The sequence below is a fragment of the Micromesistius poutassou genome, assembly GCF_964030765.1.
Source record: "Micromesistius poutassou genome assembly, chromosome: 21".
NCBI lineage: Eukaryota > Metazoa > Chordata > Actinopteri > Gadiformes > Gadidae > Micromesistius > Micromesistius poutassou.
This window is the reverse complement of record NC_140291.1, coordinates 5,929,507-5,950,593: the sequence shown is the minus strand read 5'-3', so window position 1 is coordinate 5,950,593 and position 21,087 is coordinate 5,929,507. Positions and strand designations below refer to the sequence as shown.

The following is a 21,087-nucleotide window of genomic DNA, read 5'->3' as shown; positions in this document are numbered from 1 at the left end:
CTTTGCTTTCGGTGTGAACACTCGGTTAAAGCGGAAGTGAACCCAGTTTCAACTGGAAATCAAGATAATTCCAAAATAAAGATTTTAGAGTGTTCTTGGAAGGAGCGTGTTGCGACCCACGTCGACTTTGTACTACTTTTAGATTACCGTCGTTCGTTGTGTCAAAGTTTGTAAAAAACAAAGAAAGTTTTGCCGCCTGTGTCTACACACACACACACACACACACCAAAGTTCAACCTCACTCTAGAAAAGTTTGCTTGGGGGGGCCACTTCCTGCGTGAGCCACTCGTAAACAAACACTCGGCGCTGCATACGTGATTTAATCAGGAGAAGGGCCAATTACAAGAGGGTGACGAGGGTGCTATCAAACACTGAAGTTCAGACGTCTGTTAATCACGGACCGGCATGCAAAACTTCAATCAGCTGCAGCTGCCGGCACCTCATCAGACGCCCCCCTCCGACACGCACTAAGACACGCCGTGCCCCGTCAACCTCGCTGTCCCAGATTCCGGTCGCGGCCATCGGCAACAAAGTCACAAACAACAGCCCAGGGTGGAGACGACCCCCCCCTCCCCCCCTCCTGGCGTCTCAACTCCGACCGACGGAGACTTCTTCCCGAGTCTCTGGACGTCGCCGGGCCTAATTATCGAGTGCGTCTTCGCGGAGGAAAGGGAGCCGGTGTAAACCGACGCCTCGGAGCGGGAGAGGGATGACCTCGTGTGGCGAGGAGGACGACATTGAGACGAAAGCCGCTTCCACACACACACACACACAAACACGGGCAAACGATCATTAAGCGGGGGACTTTCATGTTGGCGTCTCTCCTTCTGCGGTGGTGTCACAACCTGCCAGAAGTGCGGTTGAATGGCTTTTATTTATTCACACAAGTGTAAAACAAACAAGGCAGCGCACTTCATATTAAATTCAAAGCGGTGGAGATGAAACAGACACGGGTTGTGGAGCAATGCTAAAACTATTTGAAAGCGATTCTGCTGACACCTTTGCCTCACACTCTCTGAGATGGTTGACAGCGGCTCAGCGGAAGCTACCCCCATGCTAATGACGTTCATACCGCCGGCAAACACTCCTCCCCATAACGTGGAGGGTGACACGGTGGGGCCGAGTTCAAAGGTCAGCTTGATTAATCAAATATATATGCTGCCGTTACTTTAGCGTGTGGAAACGCAGGCGGTATTAACATGGATTATTAATGCCGGCCGTGCTTTGACGGTACATAAGGAGAATAGAGTGAGAGCACAATAGGAGTTTCCATCGAGATCCTGAAGGAAAGTGAAGAATAGGAGGAGCGAGAGAGTGAGAGTGAGAGAGGGAGGAAACAAGAGCGAACCACCAAGGCCTAGTGCCCAGTGTTAAATATTTCAATCACAGATTGAATTGCTGTGGAAAGCCGTTTGATCCAGACTACATAGACCCGGACAAAACAAGCGGTTTCCCTTTGAGCCGGCTGGAGCGAGTGGGACTTGCCTAGGAGATTACTCCAAAGAAAAACTTTTTGCAAAAATGGGCCTTTCCTTTGAGTGACTTCTCCCTTGATAAGAGGAGCCCACCCTCTTTTTGTAGATTTGTTTTGTTCTGATTCAAAGATAATAAAAAGGGAAGACTGACAGCTTGGGTTAAAGGCAAAAGGAAAATAGGAAGAATAAAGAATGAGAACGAGTCAATGTTCCTCCAATTTGTACGGAAACCTAGCAGCAAAGCAGGTTTTAGAGGACAAACAAATGTTGCACATTATGGCCTTGGAATTCAGTCATTTTCCTTTGATTGCCCAATTTGTCACCCATTCTGAATGGATGGATGATGGTAGAGAGAAAGTTGACGACGACAGCCAGGTTTGGGATTGTGGACAAAAAGGTGAAGTTGTATTTCCTCCAAAACCAAGGTCCCAAAAATAACTAAACAAAAATAAGTTCATTATTTACAAAAATAAAGAAATGTTCCAAAACAAGAAACGACTGTTTCATTCAATCAGCCTGGCAATAGCCTAACAAAACTACCGTGTGCTCTCGTACCTTCCCCCCCAGCCACAAAATGCGACTCCCCTTAAATAAGCCCACTAATTGGCTTCAGGTGGACCAATCAAGGCCAGTTAGGCCATACCATTTACCAAGAGGGACATTCCCTGGCCAAGGCTGCATGTGGCACCCCTAGTGCTCCGGAAGTCCAAATACCACGTTAAAATATGATGTGAGGGGAGAGACAGTGAGAAGGGATGCTCCCCTGCTCACACCCATGAATATACAAGGGGCAACTTGAATTGCCGATTCACGTTGGAAAATTGTTCTGAAACAATGTTTGTGAATGGGTTGCGGCAACATTCGCACTACTGCTTAACAATGCATTGTTCTCCCTATACATATAGAAAATACGCCTGTGATGAATGCCTCTCAATATTAATTGTGCTGTATATAATGTGACACAAACTTAATTCCGAACTGCTGCAGAAGGCTTTGGTAAGATCACACAGCGGTAGCTGCATTAGAAAGGAAAGTAGTGCACTGAATAAAGCTTTATTTGAAGCCATTTAAATGCGCAGTGAGAGAAAAGCAACATTAGTAGCAGACGGTGAAACAGCATTGCATAATGAGTCGGATCCCTCGACGAGCAGAATTAAGAAAAAATAACTTCTGTTTAATTAATCCTCTCAATTTCTTAACTAATCCTGGCTATATTTAATTTCCAATCATTCCAATCACCATCCTGAAGATGAAACGGGCTCTCCGCACCTCTTTTATCGACGCTAATCTGAGCGGAGGGTACACAGCACAGAATAAAACGAGACGTTCGAATCTACTTTACGTACGTTGTGTGTATATACAGTATATACGAACGTACGTAGAAAACGTTTACTCGACGGTAACACACGGCACAATCCTTCCGTACACGCCGTGCGGAAGCTCAGCACACACTCATCGTCATGGCGGACGATTCCGTTCCGAACTCGGCTAATACTGCAAAAAATCTGAAAACGGTGAAACTTTGAATTTGCGACGACGCCACACAGCCACATCGGAGGCGGAGGCTGGGGTGTAGGGAATGCCGAGGTCTATTTTGGGAGGGTTGATCTGATTACAGTGACAGTGGCTTTGATGAGTCACGCAGCGGTGTGTATGATGTCTTCAATCAAAACATTAGCTGACTGCAAACACTGGCTGTCTGGCTGAACGTCTTGATAAAACAGCCACGCATGAGGATTGGAAAACAGCTTCGCTTAGCAGCTAGCTGATTATCTATGTATTTTTCACCACAAAACTTTTTAGTTTTCGAGTACCATGGAAGAAGCCTTAGTTATATTTTCATAACTGCACATGTTTCTACGTTAAAAACCTCTTAAAGCTACGAAACTAACAGTCAATTCAAGTACTATCCAGCCCGAGCCCTCTGCAGTTACAGTAACCCAATGGAGCCTAATTAAAAGTGATTTAACCTAATTTAACCTAACAGCCTTATGGTGTTGTATTCACACTCTTATCAATATCCTGTATGTGTTTTGGGTGTTCCTTGGACGGCCGCCCGTTTCCCACTAGAGCTCATAAATGATTCATCCACTCTCATTCCATCTCAGCTTATTTCTTTTATGAAAGTGTGTCAGAGTGTCGTTCTCAATTTTTTTTAAGCATGTGCTATAATGTAGTCTAACCGTGTTGAATGGGGCGTATGTATAATCTGTGACTTAGCGAGCTGCTTCTCTGAGGCAGACTGCCGAAACTAAGCTATTCCAAACCAAAGTGTATATTTTGCACCAACTTCATACTGTGTAATTGTCCCCAGATCAGTGGCGGTGTACGTGCAATAACGGTGTACGTGCACGAGAGAAAGTGGGCCTTGTGCACGAGTCGGCGAGGATGGGGGGACGTGCAGAACGTGCAGAACCCCGGTGAGAAGCAACGGCCGCTTGACTGAGGCCATGCCCTGGACGGGTTGGCTGGTGGGGAGGAAGAGACGGGAGGACTGCTGAGTTCTACCGCATCCCCCAGGTGGGAGGAAGAGGAAGATGCGAGAAGGAGCATGAAGAGGAGGAAGAGGCGTTTACAGAGCGTCCTGTTGGCCTGTAGCTTCTGGAGAGGCACAGGAAGAGGAAGACAAGCGGACCAAGGGTATGATTCTCTAGTCCCTCGAGCCCTCCCCTACACACTCAGACACTAGCTCACACCCCAACCGCCAGCTCTCGTTATCCCCGTCTTCAACAGATGGTTTGTTCCCCCTTCATCCCTCCTCCATTTATTCATTTTGTTTCTGATGCTACCTCCATAGGCTGGCACAAGCCTCCTGGAGAAGCTCTGCCTCTATTGTCATCTCTTCCACTCTCTTCTCCGCCCCCCCCCCCCCCCCCCCAGTGCAGCAGCACATCCCACAGGTCTTTTGAAGGAGCAGAAGAGCGCCACTTTGCGACAAGCGCACCAGAAACGGGATGTCAGTTGTTTATGGAGAGCCCCGCGATTATCACAGAGCACATTAGTGCGCTAGGCACATAAAAGTCGCACATACAGGCGCGTGCACGCACGTACGCACACACACACACACACACACAGAAAACTGACATACAAACATATACAAACGCACATGCATACACACACACAACACATACAAACACTAACACTCAGCAGAGCAATTCTATGAGAGGGAGTGGAGGGTGGATGGGGGAGGGAGCAAATACGCTTTGTGGTGCGGATGAGACGGTAGAAATGTGCTGCCTTGCTGGTGGCACTTATTCAGCACAGTTTGAGAAGCTGCAGAGTCTTTGGGAGACTCGGTGGGGGGTCAAATGAAAGAGCGGATGGATATCTTTCAAACACGCCCGAGATCCACTCCTGTGTCGTTAAAAACACACAAACACACAAACAACAACACCAACTACGACGACAACAACAACAACAACAACAACAACAAGGGGGCATGCTGTGGTGCTCCAAGACAAAAATGTTAGAGAAAAAAAGCTGTTAGAAAAAGAAATGTCTACAAATGAGACAAAATGTCATTGTTTTTTTTGCCGTTTTTCCTTTTAATGAGGATTTAAGTTAAGACGGGTTGTAAAAGACAGACGATAATGACAAGGAAAAGAACTAGGGCAATCACGAGTGCAGCAACGTGATAATGATGAGAGCCGTCAGGCTAACGGCTGAGATGAACTCAATCCTAACAGCAACAACAGAAACAACACCGACGGTAAGGAGGAAATGGGTAAGACGGTAAGGGGGGGGGGGGGGGGGGGGGGTGACTAGTCCGAATTTCATTATCGACTCCGTGGGTGGGGCGTCAGGTACCCCATGTCCGAACCCAGACCCCGTCGCGTGGACCTGCGTGCCAGTCGCTTCCAATTACTATCCCACCCTGATGGTGTGCGCCGTAGAGCACATCCACCGCCGCTGCCGCCGCCACCACCACCATCTGGCCTGGCTCTACCCAGCATGCCTTGCGGCAGCTGTGGCGTGCGACAGGTGAACAGGACGCAGCACTTATTCCCTTTTAAAAAAAAGCTTATAAAAGGTATGCCCTGAACGCTCTCACGCAAACACACACAAACACACACACCCTTAGGATCACACACAGATTATGTTTCATGTCACAGATTAAGCATGAATGTTTGCCTCACCAGGAATGCACATCCAATATGGAAAGTATAAATGATTTTGTTTATGTAGGTAATGACATCATCCGATGTACTCCCACAAATGCTGTCGAAATAATTTTGCACACAAAGTGACGCATACTACTCAACTACACACACACACACACACCTCAAACACACACACACACACACACACACACACACACACACAGACACAAGCTCTCTCTCAAAGTAAACATCCCTTCCCTGCCATAACCTGTGACTTTGCAGGGATTAGAATCAAAGACACACCACTGACTAAGAACCGTTAAAAAGCAACAGCCAGTCTGACAAGACCTCGACAACCCATCACCACCACCACCAGCACCACCCCACCTCCATCTGTTATACAGACATCTGCAGAGTCTGGTGGTCCAGTCATCCGCTTTCTCACTGCCATGTTGGTACTCATGTGACGACCCCCCCCCCCCCCCCCCCCAGAGACAGCTAGAGAGAAAGAGAGAAAAATAGAGAGAGAACGGGAGAGAGAGTTGATAAATGAATTCATCTACGGAGAGCAGTGCTCATCAGGAAACAGAAACTGCTGATCTACCGGCTGAATATTATTCAATGCTCAAGGTGAATAAAGAATGCCTTTGAAATGTAACCTGTGTCTATTTTAACGGCCACAAGACAAGCCAATCTAAGTAATGCTGAGCTCAGTTCAGTGGACTGTGCCTGAAACACATCCGATACAGCCCGGAGGATGACATCACACCACAATGCAAATTTGTTGGAATACAACTTTTGAATCCAAACTTTCTGAGCAAAACTTTGCAGAGGAATAGAAATTGCTATATTATGGGATGTGGCATGAATGGTCTCGCTCAGTGAAAGAGAAATGGCTAAGCTAATTGTGTGTGTGTGTGTGCACTTCAGCACATTATTAGGAAAGTAACAGGCGGGCCTGGAGAGCAGGATGATTACAATATTCATCAACACTTTACATCTCAGGTGTGAAAATCTGTCCCTCACTGGTGGGCCCACCACACACACACACACACACACACACACACACACACACACACACACACACACACACACACACACACACACACACACACACACACACACACACACACACACACATGACATGGATGTCCTTGGCACTTTGTGAGCTGACTGGGTCAACAGATCCGGTGGGATGGCAGCTGGCCTGCTGGGGGGGGTCTGTACCTTCAGGGTCTAGGCCAGGTGGATCTGGATCAGTACATGGACCAGGGTCTTGGGGTTCCTATGGAAAGCTAAACGTGTGTGTGTGGGAACCATTCCACTCCACAGGAGAACCAAAATGACTCATCAACTGCTCTTTTACGGTCTGCCAACCGGGACCTAAAACAACAAGCATAAACCCACTCTCTCTCACACACACACACACACACACACACACACACACACACACACACACACACACACACACACACACACACACACACACACACACACACACACACACACACACACACACACACACACACACACACTTAGCCCCCACCTATGACCGCGAATGTACAGCGTAATTACAGTGCCCACTTCACACGCACACGCACACACACACACACACACACAGCGCCCACCTATGACCTCAAATGTACAGTGTGATTATGGGGCCCACTTCACACCTCCACCCTTTCACACGACCGCCCTCCACGTCTCAGCTCCTGTTTGATATGGACGTGTTCCCTCACCTCCTCAACAGGAGATGGGATCCATTAACTAAACACAGTATGGCCCTGAATCTGCAAAACACACACCTACACACACACACACATACCCACAACCATTCATAGCAGATCTATATCTGGGATCACTGGTAAATAGCATCTAACACATGAAACATGGTAACACAATCACACACACACACACACACACACACACACACACACACACACACACCTATGCATAAACAAACGTGGCCACACACACATGCTCACTCCAAATCGAGGTTGAGAGTCCCACTCACGTACTTTGCTAATTTGGGGGAGAGTTTGTATGATTATCTAACAGGACGAGTGCATCTGTCCTTAGCATGGTCGTATGAAAAATAATGCCTTAGAACCTGCGTTTGTTAGAGATTCGCAAACCAGTCTATAAATGAGTAATCAAGCTTTAGTATAGTAATCAAATGTCTGATGGCCGTTTCACTTCTTTCACCTCATAATTATTCAGACCAATCATGTTGGCGGAGGTGTGGCTCTGTGAGTGCCTACTCTAGTCTGCGGACACAAACTCCATCAGCACTGTAAACAGGTGTCTGTGAAGGTTTCAGATCAACACCGTCTAGACTGGTACCTCTGGATATATACATAAAATCTCCTCCTGAATTCTCCATCCTCTCGCGCAAATATGTTTTCTCATTGGTAGAACAACTATGTTAAAAAACAGGAAGAGAGGCGTGGCTCAGCCCCTGACTGAGCCTGGTTTCTGGCCAAGGCTCTGTGCCCTCTCCCCTCAGAAGATTTTCTATCCCGGGACTGCTGAATGGGAGATTAGTGATAGACAGGACCTACCGCTCCGTCTTATAGGACAACAGAGACAAAAGGATTGTCCCCACTAGGTACCATGACGACACACCAACAACATGGCTGATCTCAACGGGGGGGGAGGGGGGGGGGATGGGCAGGGTTGCACAAGGGCACGCTGCAGAGCAGGTTGGTTTAATACAAAGCCTTGTGTGTAATGAATTAGTTACGCACTCAGATCAGGGGAGTCGGCGTGCTGTCAAAGGCTCTGGGATTGGCCTGTTAAGTTAAGCCCCCGCCTCAGCTTTGAGAGGAGGCTGCAGGGCTGGAGGAGAGTGGGACGCGACCAGCCGAGGGGCGGCCTATTAAGTGTTAACCTGTTGGTAATCCATTACCTTACAGGAGATGAATACGCTCCTGTGCACGCCGGGTTTAGTCACAGGCAAGAACACACACACACACACACACACACACACACACACACACACACAGACAGACAGGGGCAGCATGAAGCTCTGTGTGTGTGTGTGTGTGTGTGTGTGTGTGTGTGTGTGTGTGTGTGTGTGTGTGTGTGTGTGTGCGTGTGCGTGTGTGCGTGTGCATGTGCGTGGGCGTGTTGAGGAAGAGTATTGTGTAGAAACAACACACACACACACACACACACACACACACATCAGCGAAGAAACACAACACCAGGACACCACTTCCGCTACAAAACAGCCAACAATTCCCACAAATAACACTGAAACGCTTCAGAAATGAGACAACCCCAGTAAAGCATGTCTCTGTTTACCTGACAGCGGCAGTCTTTTTTAACAGGATTCCGGCGTAATTGAATCGCTCACCCTGCCACCGGACAGCCCGGCCGGCCCCCGCTCCACTAAAACCTGACACAGTGTTTGTCGGATGATGAACGCTGCAGACGGCAGGTTATCGGGGTGGGGGGGGGGGGTGGGGAAGACAAAACACTAACAAGTGAATTCTGGCGGGGATGAGAGCGGCCGCCGGCCCGCGGCCAGAGCTCCCCGCCGTCAATAAAAGAGCGGAGCGAGAACAGCACCCCGAGGGCTCCTGATGAATCCCCGTCAGAGGAACGCCCGAGATGAACTCGGGATCAAACCGGCGAATCCTACAATTGTATTTCCCGCCCCCACCCCCCGCCGCCGCCGCCGCCCCGGAGGAAGGGCCTCTCCCGTTACCGTCGTCCGCTGGAAAACACCGGAACAGAGCAACAATAACAGAGAGTAACAAGATGAAAACAAAAGACTGCGAGGGGAGCAGGAGGCAGAACCAGGTCAAACGAACAGCTGGGAGTGGCTAGACAGGAAGCGAAGATCCGCGCCGACCTCGTCATCGACCTCTCTTTGATATTCCTGCCATGGCCGAGCCCACCAGCCCACTCCCCTCACTAACTAACTCCTGATATCCATCACACCGCCCCCGAAGGCAGAGACATTCCTCACGGGCTGTGCGGTGCGGCCGGGCCAATATCAGCCGGGTGTTACGGAGCAATCACCGTTCCTGGAGATGGCCAGGGTCACTATGGCAACCCCCTTTAGGGAGAAGCCAGCCAGCCGGGCAGTCAGTGAGCTGGTTAGCCGGTGGACGGGAGAACCACAATAGACCAGGAGCCCGGAGACGGGCCGGGGTGCTCAGACGTGGCCCATAAATCAGAGAGTCTCTCAGGCCCTATAGGAAAGCACACGCATCGGACCCTCAAACAAACACCGTTCTTCAGTTTAATTAAAACCACCACTCCACTGGTGAGTGTCGGGGTCTGAGTGTTCGGCATGCGCGTGCGTGTGTGTGTGTGTGTGTGAGTGTGTTTGTGTACGTGTACGCTACGATCACCCTGGCGCTCCGACACATTGTTGGGAGTCGTTCGGCTTCTTTCTGAGCAGCGCTTGAATGCAGAGGACTCCTCTCCTGCCCGCTTCAGCCAGGGAGAGAGTCGTGTACTTAGTGCGTGCCTGATTAATTGAAGAGAAAACGATGATTGCACCGCGTTGTGTTTTGCCCTGAACAGGATAACTTTCTGGAACATGCACTCGGAAGCCTGTCTGTGGTGGAACATGACTGACTCACACACACACACGCACACGCACACGCACACGCACACGCACACGCACGCACGCACGCACGCACGCACGCACACTTGCTTGCACACACAAATACACATGCATGCACACATCTATGTACGCTCGCTCCCTCCTCACAGCACTGTGCATCACTTAACATAAAAGCAGGGCTGTGTGTGGACACTTCCATGTCCATAATAGTCACACAATGTTTGAATGTTTGAAATACATGACACACACACACACGCAAAAACATGAGCCTCTTCCCACACACACACACACACACACACACTCCTTTGAAACAGAAGAGAAAAAAAAACCAAGATGAAGAGGAGGGACACAAAAGAGAGGAGAGGAAGAGGAGGCGGCGTCTCCGGCAGACTGTCAGCGGTTCTGACGGGGGCCCCTGGGACTGCGCAGGAGATCACAACCACACGCCTGTCATTAAGCGGGGTAGCGTTTCAAATGGAGAGCTGCGAACCAATCACAGAGGAGGACACTGTGAAGGGGATCTCCGCCCGAGCACGGGGAGAAAAACGCAGCGACTTGTATGTTTCTGCGACACAGCACCTCCCCCCCCCCCCCCCCCCCACCGTTGAAGGACTTGCACACACACACAAATATACACTAATAGACACACAACTATGCACGCACACACACACACACACACACACACACACACACACACACACACACACACACACGCACGCACACACAACGGACATCAAAGTGTGACGGCGTGGGAGCATCATTAGCGAGCGAGACGGGAGGACAGGAGGATGAAATCAGTTAGACGTTGCCATGACGAGGGTTTTACAACGCCTGGTGAGATGAAGACAAATGCAGACAAAGAGAGGGAAGAGAGGAATCGATGGGGGTGGGTGGGGGGAGGCGGGGGTGGTCGCGATGGGGAGAAGAAGAGACGGAGAGAGGGTTAAAAGGCCAAAGGGTAGAAATGACGATTTAATGAGACATCAGTGAGCAGGGAGGGTTGGAGGAACGCTCCGGAGATGAGGCGACACACACACACACGCACGCACGCACACGCACACACACACACACACACACACACACACACACACACACGAGACAGGGGCATGTCAAACCAGCACCAATTATTATCACAGTGGTTTACGGGAGAGGAGTGAGAGACCCGATCCACGGGGGGACAGGTAGCCCACTCGTCTACAAGGAGGGGCGCGTGGGCGTGTAATGATTGGACCTCGGACCTGAGAGAGACGTTAAAGGGCTCGATGAGGCCTCTGGTGCTTTAAACACCAACACACGTGTTGTGTTCTACCACAAGTTACTAGGACGGTGGAGTTAAACCGCTACAAATCAAAAGTAGGGGTCCTGTTGAAGCCTTTCCCAGAGTTCATATTAAAACAGTTCGTATCAACTCCTACGCTCTAGTAGTCCATGCCTAGGTAACGTGGAATGACTTCTACTAACCTTCTCTCACATGTAGAGTAACTTACACTAACCTCCTCTCAAATGTAGAATAACTTCTACTAACCTTCTCTCGAATGTAGAATAACTTCTACTTACCTTCTCTCAAATGTAGAATAACTTTCACACTGTGTGTGTGTGCGTGTGTGCGTGAGAAAGATATACACACACACTAAATGACATACAGAGACGGAGATAATCAGAGAGAGAAAGCAAGACAGAGACATAAGAGAGAGACAGATAAAGAGACATTGACAAACAGAGAGAGAGCGAGGTGAAGGAGTTTGAGTCCCAGCGAGGTGTGGCGTGGCTTACCGTCGTTGGCCTGGCTCCCCTCTCTCTTCAGCATCTGAACCGCACCCACGTACTTCTTCAACTGCACCTTGAGGACCTCGTTCTCTCTGTTCAAACACACACACACACGCACACACATACACATTAGCAGGAGTCAACAACCTAACATTTCGATTTGTTCTCTGTGCCTCTCTATTGCTTCCTCCAACTTCGAGGTACGTACACACACACACACACACACACACACACACACACACACACACACACACACACACACACACACACACACACACACACACACACACACACACACACACACACACACACACACGACCGCCATTATACAGGGCTGCTTATCACTGCTGGTCTTGGCGAAGGGATGGGCGGAGAGGAGAGTTGTGGGCATCAGGAGCACCGGAGGCCAGACACAGCCGCCACGGCTCATTACATCACCGCTAATAAAAGCTACCTGCACGCCTGATTGCCAGGGTCTCTGCCTGCACGTGTAACTGGGTTTGGTGGTGGTGTGTGTGTGCGTGTGTGTGTGTTGTTTTAATGTAGTCTCAGGTGAAATAGTCAAGTAGTGAGACAAATTCATTTTTTAAACTAAATTAGAATATATGATTACACAACCCGCAAACTTAGTTAAGCAACAATCATAACATGGCAAGTGCCTGCAATAAGCTTACTTAGCGAGTTGTCAGCACTACTGAAAACTTGTTTTAGATTAGATTTGAACTTAAAAAATGTTCTGAGTAATTAGAAAATATATCTAGGACAATCTTCTGCATGAGCAAAGCAAAAAGGTCTTCCACGGTGGCATTTCATCACATGTGTGCCGTTGTCCAAAACATCTAGGCTGGATTTTGTGTGTGGTTGGACTAAGGACACCCAACCATGTTCTGCAAGGGTTGCTCGCAAGGGCGCGCAATGCACCCGAGGACCCTCAAAGAGGGCAGGATAGTCAAGCTGGTGGACTACAAAGTACAAAGGTTTTGGGTTTGAACCCCAATGTCCTGACAAAGTCCACCTGTAGCCATCGCTGAGCGAGACACCTAACGCTGGTCAGCTTGTTAAAGGGGCCCTATTTAACCACCGGGTGTTAGTGTGATCAGCCATTATAAGCCGTTGCAAAAATCGGCCCTGCCCTGTGCATTAGTATATATCAGTTGCTCCAAACCACTGCTTATGGGAGTAGACTGGCAGTGCCGATTTTTTTAAACGGCTTGTAACAGCTAATCACTCTCACACCTGGTGGCAAAACTAAGGGGGCCCTCTTAACGACACTAAAATGCACTTTGGATTAAAGCTAATAAATCACTAAATAATAAAGCCGAGCGCTTCTACTGCTGGAGTTAAAGCCCCACAGATCCCCTTTAGGAAGCCATTACCTCTAGGGTGCCCTCTCAGGACCGCGACTCGTGGACGTGTATGGATCACTCTGAACGGTTTGTCTCATGTAGCGTCATCCTGTCATCCAGAGGCCCAAAGAAACTCAGGGTGTGATATACAGGTACAATAACCCCCGTGAATTATGTACATCATAACCGACAAGTGGTGGGCAAAGGAAAGACGTGCGTCTGCACTACAATGTGGTCTTGGGGGAAATTTTGGCAGAGATCCCCCCCTGCCGCCACCACCACCGCCCCTCCACAGCTGTCAGTGGGACAATTTAAATAAGCAAGTGTCCCACACCTTATGAGAAAACAGATTGCCTTTTTATACCGCTGAACATGGGGCCGCGGAAAGCACCCACAGCGTGCACTTCTTGGGGGGTAGGGGGTGGGTGCGTGGGAGGGTCAATAAAAAAACGACCACGCCCTTGACGTAGAGCTGGCAGAGTGGAGCATCGGCTCTTGTTTTGTGTGTAAAGCCGGATTCATACTTTCCATGTCCGCGAGGGTTCGCCTTGGTCCATGTGATGTAAATGGCGTCAGCCTGTCCATGAGGTCTGTGCGGAACCCAAGGCAACAGCTCGCCACCCAACGTTTGAGAGTGCTGACTGTAGGCCTAGCCAGCTATAAGTCACGACTAATATTAACTTCTGAAGGGGTGATCCAGCCGGGGTTCAGTGAGTAGTTCCGGTGTATTCCAGGGTTTGTAGGACAGTTAATAAGCAGCGCTGCGCAGAGCGCAGAGGGCGGCCAGCCCCAGCTGACGTCAGGGCTGCATCCATCCGCCCGCCCCCCCCCCCCCCAGGCCCCCTGCCCCCCAGGCCCCCAGACCTCCAGCCTCATCTGCAGTCCGGCTCCCACCCTCTGTGTCCGCTCCCCTTCTCTAATGGTCAGCGGGAGGATAACTTTGATTAACCAAGCGGGGCCAGCCGGCGTAGGGACGGGTAAAAGCGGTCTTCAATGTGGGTGATGCCTTAGGTCAGCTCTTCTGGAGAGCAGAGAGGGCCCGACGGCACTGCCAAGAGCTGCAGCGTTTTACTGAGTTAGGCTTCCTTCAGTGCCAAAAGGCCAGACAAAGTTTTGTAATGATTAGAAATAACGACTTATTTATGAATTATTAAAAAGGGAGTACGTGCCGCTTCGCACCGACAAGAGAGATACATGTTTTTTAATTAGGTACAGATCAATAGAGACGGATAGATAAGAGTGAGAGAGAGATGACGATAGAGAGAGATTATACAGTGGACGTGAGATACAGCGATGCAGACGCAGCCAGGCAGACACAGTCAGAGATAGTGTCTGTGAGAACAAGATAAAACGTAGAGAGGATTCCAGGCATTCCCGTTACCGCAGGTAAAAGCACACCTCCAGAGGGCCCTGAACACAAACTAAAACATGTTCAGTAATCACCTCAGCTCAATTCCAGCCCCCAAAGTGTTCTTCCGCCGTCGTTTTTCTCTCCCCTCTCTTTCTTTTCTGTGTGTGTGCTGCTTTATCTCTAAAAACACCCCAGCCTTGTCCCTCCTTTAATGTACGATAAACTTCACTAAATTGGCTCCAGGAGCCGGCCCTGGGTGTCTTAAGACTGCCTACGTTTGAGAGTGCAAAACAAGAGTCGATTCACACACCCACACGCACACACACCTCCTGTTGCCTGTTCAATACCTAAATGATCTCCCTTGAGTGCAATTTCCTGCACTGAATTCCCCGTCCAAAAAAAAATAATCGCACGCACACACACACACACACTTTATTTTATTCCAACCTGTTTTCTACGACCTAAGGAAGGACTAATCTCTGGGCCATCAATAAGGAGCAAGGACAAATGGTCCCACGCAAGCCAATCCAAAACTAACAAACGGAATACAACGCAGTATCGTCTAGTGTTGGCTAATCAATCAGACCCCGACGGAAATAAGAGTTCAGCCGAGGCACTCCTCCCTTCCCCACCTCCCCCACCTCCCCTCCGCACACTGCCTTTCTCTACATTCAAACTTTCAGACTTCAGTTGGCCTGGCGTCTGATCGGCTAGCTGGGTCTGGATGAATCGTTACTCGGGTTTGTTTGTTTGTTTGTTTGTTCCTGCCTTAAGGATTAGACTGTTGGACACTCTCTATATATATTCCCCTGTTGCAGCGAGCCGGGGTTGTTCAGAGACCGGGGGCTTCAAGGAGCGAAACGCGGAAAAACTTTAAATGACTGCCTATCAATAGCAGTGCGTTAACAAAGCAGGGAATACAGTAACGACACCCACACTCACACACACATACACACACAAATACAGTTACACAATGAGTTCACAGAGACTTTTTGAGACGAGGAGAACCAGTGCCCACACACAGAAACAGATGGCGCACACAGGGTTATTAAAACCTGGGCAGCCCTTTGAGTTACAGTGAGAGGAGCCCTCTGTTAGCAGGAGGGGAAGTTCACTGACGAAAACGTCTCTAACCCAATGGGGCAGGTAGCGTGTGGTCTGTGGTAAATCCTGCTGTATATTTGGACACTATAGCCAGTCAGATAGCGGTTATGACCAAACAATCTGCCTCTCTAGGGCCGTTTGTCCGTCCTGGACAAGTGTAGAAACATGCTTATTGTAATGTTACAAAACACTAGGATTCTTACATTCATGGGATTATATCAACTGATGAATGTTATATTCCATTTCTGTTATGCAAGATGCTACTCAATTCCACACACACACACCGCACCTTTAAACATGACGACAGAGCACAGCATCCTACAGAGATTGGCATCTGTTGATGTCTATGTTCTAAGAATTACTTGTTCTCTGTGAACATAAATAAAAGTATTCAATGTGTCGCACGGTTGGGGGTCTTTTTCGCCCACCCTGCTCTGGTGACTGAACACTGACCAAACACTGGATATGAGCATCTCCCTATGTCTCTCTCACACGCCTGGTTACACACACACACACACACACACACCGTAAAAAAACACACACACACACACACACACACACACACAGGAGTGCAAGCACACAAACACACACGCCCACCTGGTAAACCTAGCACATGAAAGTCAATAAAGCTGAAAGCATCAGAGAGACTAGTATCCACTTGGCTCTCGTGGATGACCCGTCTACACCAGTCCGACTACCACCCCCACATCAGACTCCAGCTTCGGGTTCAAGGGTGGCGGATTAATTGACTCCCGGTCCAGCCCTACCACTGAGCTGGCTGCCATTTAAAGAGTTTATACAAGACCCACAAAGAACGGGAGTCCGTGTGGAAATCCAAACGTTGCCAGCCACTTTCCCCGAGCCATCTCGACAGCCATCAGCCCCTTTATTCAGGGCCGGCGCTGATCTTGTGGTATTTATAGCTGGCTATTGATTGAGCCCGATTTGGTCGAGGAGGAAAAGTAGGTACTTGAGATTCAGAGGCTGACAACGCAGGGTGGCTTTTGTGGCGGGCGCGCGTGCCAGTACATGCGTGTGCGCCAGTAGAAATACGCACTGTACGTTTGAACGACCTGTGGAGAATGCGACCCAATCACACACCGGAACTGCACTAGGGGATCTCTGTCTTTGTCTCCCTCCCTCCCTTTGCCTTCTTCCCCAATTTTTCTTGAGAAAAAAAACACTTTAAGGACACCCATGTCCAAGTGACGCGCACACACCCTATCAACCTGCGGCCGAACACCAGTACCACGCATCACAGACACACACACACACACACACACCTATCCCCCTCGTCAATAGCTTCTACGCAAACCCATCATGGCGACGTAGGCGGCGATGCGGGTGGTGGTCGGCTGCTGTACCACGTAGGTGGCTACTTTCTGGGAAGGCGACGCACTTCCTGGGGCCTTTTCTGTGGAAGGCAGATGGAGGGTGACTCACGACCGCTTTAAGAGGGTCTGGGAGAACATGCCCCCCCCCCCCCACCTCCGACACAAATAGGGGGAGGGGGGCTATCAATAGCGTCAGATGGAGGCTGGTGATGCAAATCACTCATTTGACGCATCGGTTGCGTCAAAACGACATCATGTCGCTAGAACGACATAGAGTGGTTGTAGTTGGGGTGGTGTGACCTTTAGGTGGAGTTGGTTTTATGGATATACATACTTGAGTTCCCGGTGGGTATTACAGCGTTTGGCAAGTTGACGCACCGTTTTTTGGACCGGTCTACGGCTGCCTTTCATTACAATGGTAACCTTTTAACAGGGAACTAGACAGCACACGCATGGGTGTAGTTTAGCTTTATGTTTTGCTAGGCAAATCTGGTGCTGGTGTGTGTGTGTGTGTGTGTGTGTGTGTGTGTGTGTGTGTGTGTGTGTGTGTGTGTGTGTGTGTCAGGGTTTCCGTTGGCTGGAAACAAAAATTAATTGTCTGACAAAATGTAATCTCTCAGTCTATCAGTCTATCTTCTGTCTAAATACTAGTCTGCTGACACCGCTCCTCTTATCGATGCCGTAAGCCTATTTTCCGAATTAAATCATTACAACGATTTGTTTTAATCCATACTAAATTGTGACAGAGAACGCGGTGAGCAGTGAGCAGTGCACCGCTCACCGTGCAGTGACCGGTCTGGGCGCAAGCATTCGCTATCACAGAAGCGGGGCTGTGAAGGAAACCCCCCTATTGGATTTTGCGATTCTATCAATACAATTCGTTCCATGTACAGCGTGGAGTGGGTTATATGGCCTTGTAGCAACCAATAACGTAATAACGGCCAATAGTGTAATAACTGCCAATAACGTAATAATTTAAATGTAATAAAGCCAATAACGTAATAACTTGCCAATAATGTAATAAAGTTGTTGAGCCAATAACGTAATAACTTTTTGCCAATAATGTAATAACTTATTACGTTATTGGCTGGTTATTACGTTATTGACCTTGTATTAAAAAAATTCTTTGAAAATGTAATAACTGAGCCAATAATGTAATAACTGAGGTATCACTTTATTTTATTTTCAATTTCTGGAGAGAAACTGTCACACTTAGCCTTAATATTGCATCTTGCAACACATGCTTAAATATCTGACCTTACAGATACCCCTCCACCCAAATGAGCAGATGGCTGTGAAACAAATAACCATAATAAAGAGAGAGGTGCCCAGTACATAGGGCTAGTGGTAATGACGTGTTTACATGACTATGCCATCCACTTTACATACACAAACTACTACACAAAACACACAAAAACTGCTACATCAGCACATAAGATTACTGCAAAAACCGCTGGAATTACAGGAACTTTTGTGAAATTGTCTTTATGGAATTTACAGATTTCTTTAATTCAAGAACCGCATGGTTTTGCATATGTGGATGAATGTGTGCATTAAATCAGTTTAGGAGCAGCATCTAGAGCATATGCATCAGACAAACATTCAGGTTATGATTATTGGTGAAGTATGATATGATAATATTGGGCTGCAGCCATATTTATGTATTATTACAGATCGGCTCAGTTATTACATTTTCTACCGAATCTGAGCACGATCTAATGTCACTCTGCAGATCAGGCTGGCCCCGACGCTGTTTTGATTCAAGAATCCCAGAGTAAAAGTAAACCCTTGTTTATGATACTGCGTAAAAAGTGCTCTCCGTAGCCACGGAGAGCACTCTCCATCATCTTAAACCCTGTCGGAGACCCCCTCCCTAGCCACGGAGGGCCCTCTCTATCATCTTAAACCCTGTCGGAGACCCTCACCGTAGCTGACGCGTGCCTCCAAAAAATGTTACTATCCGTCGAGGCTACTCAGAACGATGGAGACTGCAGGGCTGTCAATGGTCAGCCAACGTCTCATTCCAAGTTATTACATTATTGGCTCAACAACTTTATTACATTATTGGCAAGTTATTAAGTTATTGGCTTTATTACATTTAAATTATTACGTTATTGGCAGTTATTACTTTATTGGCCGTTATTACATTATTGGTTGCTACAGGCCTGATTGGTCATTCTTTAAGCTACATAGCCTAATTAAGAAGCGATAATAGGATATTTGACCGGCATATCATCAAAATGTCAGGAAAACGAAACCTCAGCAGGTCACTGAATGGCACCATTTTTCTCTAGTGGGAACGCTGGTGTGTGTGTGTGTGTGTGTGTGTGTGTGTGTGTGTGTGTGTGTGTGTGTGTGTGTGTGTGTGTGTGTGTGTGTGTGTCAATATGGAAAGTGCAGGGGAGATCCCAATATGTCAGGCACACGCTGTTCATGTCAAGGTAGCAATTGAGAACCATAGAGTTCAAAGGTCAGAAGGGAACACATTGAACTGCCATTCACCTCCGACCCGAAGCCTCCCGGACATGTTCCCTGCAAGCTCTCGAGTCGACTGCAGATCGATGGGAATAACCAAAGCGTTATTGCTCCATCATTGCATTCCCCTTCAAAATCAGCTCATTGCAAATTCAAATCGACACTGCCACTGAACCGCAAAGTCATTTCAAACAGGAAATAGATCCCATCAGCATAGCCCCTCCCCATCCACAGCAGGGGACCACGGCCTACCTGCCCAGTGCCTGCACCCTGGCCGAGTGCCGCTCCTCCAGCTCCGTCAGTTTCCTGCGCAGGGAGTCCGTCTCCTGCCTCAGCACCGCCGAGTGCTCCATCTCCCCGTCCAGCAGGCTGCGCAGAGACCTGGGGGAGCAGGGGTCAATGGTCAGCCCTTCCGGAGAACCGGCCCACGAGACGCTAAACTCGGTCACCGGAGGAGGGTGAGACATTTCTTTTAAGAGGTCCGGTACAATGGTCACTTAACACTGAATTCAGTGGAAAATGGGTTCAATGGAATGAATCACTTGTTTGAAGGTCAGCACTGCATGATAAAACCGACCAGGGAATCTCATGTCCAAAAGGGTAGAGCCGTATCGATGCTGAAACGTAATAGCGTAAAAGTACCCAACACTCTGGAAGACACCATTTAAACAAGGATTTAGGGATTTTCAACCTGGAGCCTTTTTTCCATTCACTTGGGGTCTAAGGGTCTAATGCAGAATTTATTTTTGAGATTTGTCCAGTGTTGAGCGAGAACGCTACAACCATAATCCGCAAAAAACGGGCTGCCATGTAATCCTTTGGAGCCATAAGGCCCATTAATAGTTTGTCCTCTAAAGTAAGCAAAGTAAGTCTTTGCCACTGAGTGGCTTAGATTATATTCCATCATTAAAGAAAGGATCCCTACAGAGAAATAAAACTTGTCGCTTCATCACGCTCTGTTTGTCACTGCGTCTTACCAAGTCTTGCTCAATGAGAAGCCTCTGAATAGTTGAGTCGGTGCAGGAAATGTCCCTATTGTCATTAAATCTCATCTCTCCCCCACCCAAAACCTACCCTAGATAACAGCACGCTACGCTCTCTGTAGTCAAACACAACAAACTCTCCTCTCTCCGGCTCTCACTCACATACCCATCATTCTCTGGGGTTCCGCTGAGCGAGTCTTGGATAGACACAATGACAAACAGACCGGATCAAGCGAAAGTTAAAGAAAGAGGTTTTATTTCTCGATAGGGATCATTTCCATAATGTTAGAGTATGATATGAGCGGGTCAGTGGCCAAAACAAGCACCTTAGAGGACCATCGTACATTAGTACACCGAAGGGCACTGCTGCCCCAAAGTACTACATCAAAGGCCGTTTTTCGCGGATTACAGATGCGGCTTTCGCTACAGCGAAATTGGAGCAATTAAAAAAAATGGTTGTCTGCATTAGTCCCTTAGACCTCAAATTATTGGAAAATAGGGTCCAGGTTGAAAAATCTCGGATTCTCCTATACTACAATGCCATTCCTACTCTGAGCACGGTCGTGAACA

The 21,087-nt window shown here is 48.4% G+C and overlaps 1 protein-coding gene across 2 annotated transcripts in view; it reads right to left on the bottom strand.

The window, feature by feature from the left end:
* snx29 (sorting nexin 29) overlaps positions 1 to 21,087 on the bottom strand; it is a 113,438-nt gene that overhangs the window by 77,306 nt on the left and 15,045 nt on the right. For both annotated transcript variants that reach the window (XR_014639567.1, XM_084485312.1), the window contains exons 13-14: positions 19,787 to 19,915; positions 11,931 to 12,016 (exon numbers count right to left, since the gene is read on the bottom strand). Coding sequence is in view for 1 of the 2 variants with exons in the window: in XM_084485312.1 (XP_084341438.1) it covers positions 11,931 to 12,016; positions 19,787 to 19,915 (215 nt within the window). In the remaining variant the exon portion in view is untranslated. The remainder of the gene's footprint in view (positions 1 to 11,930; positions 12,017 to 19,786; positions 19,916 to 21,087) is intronic.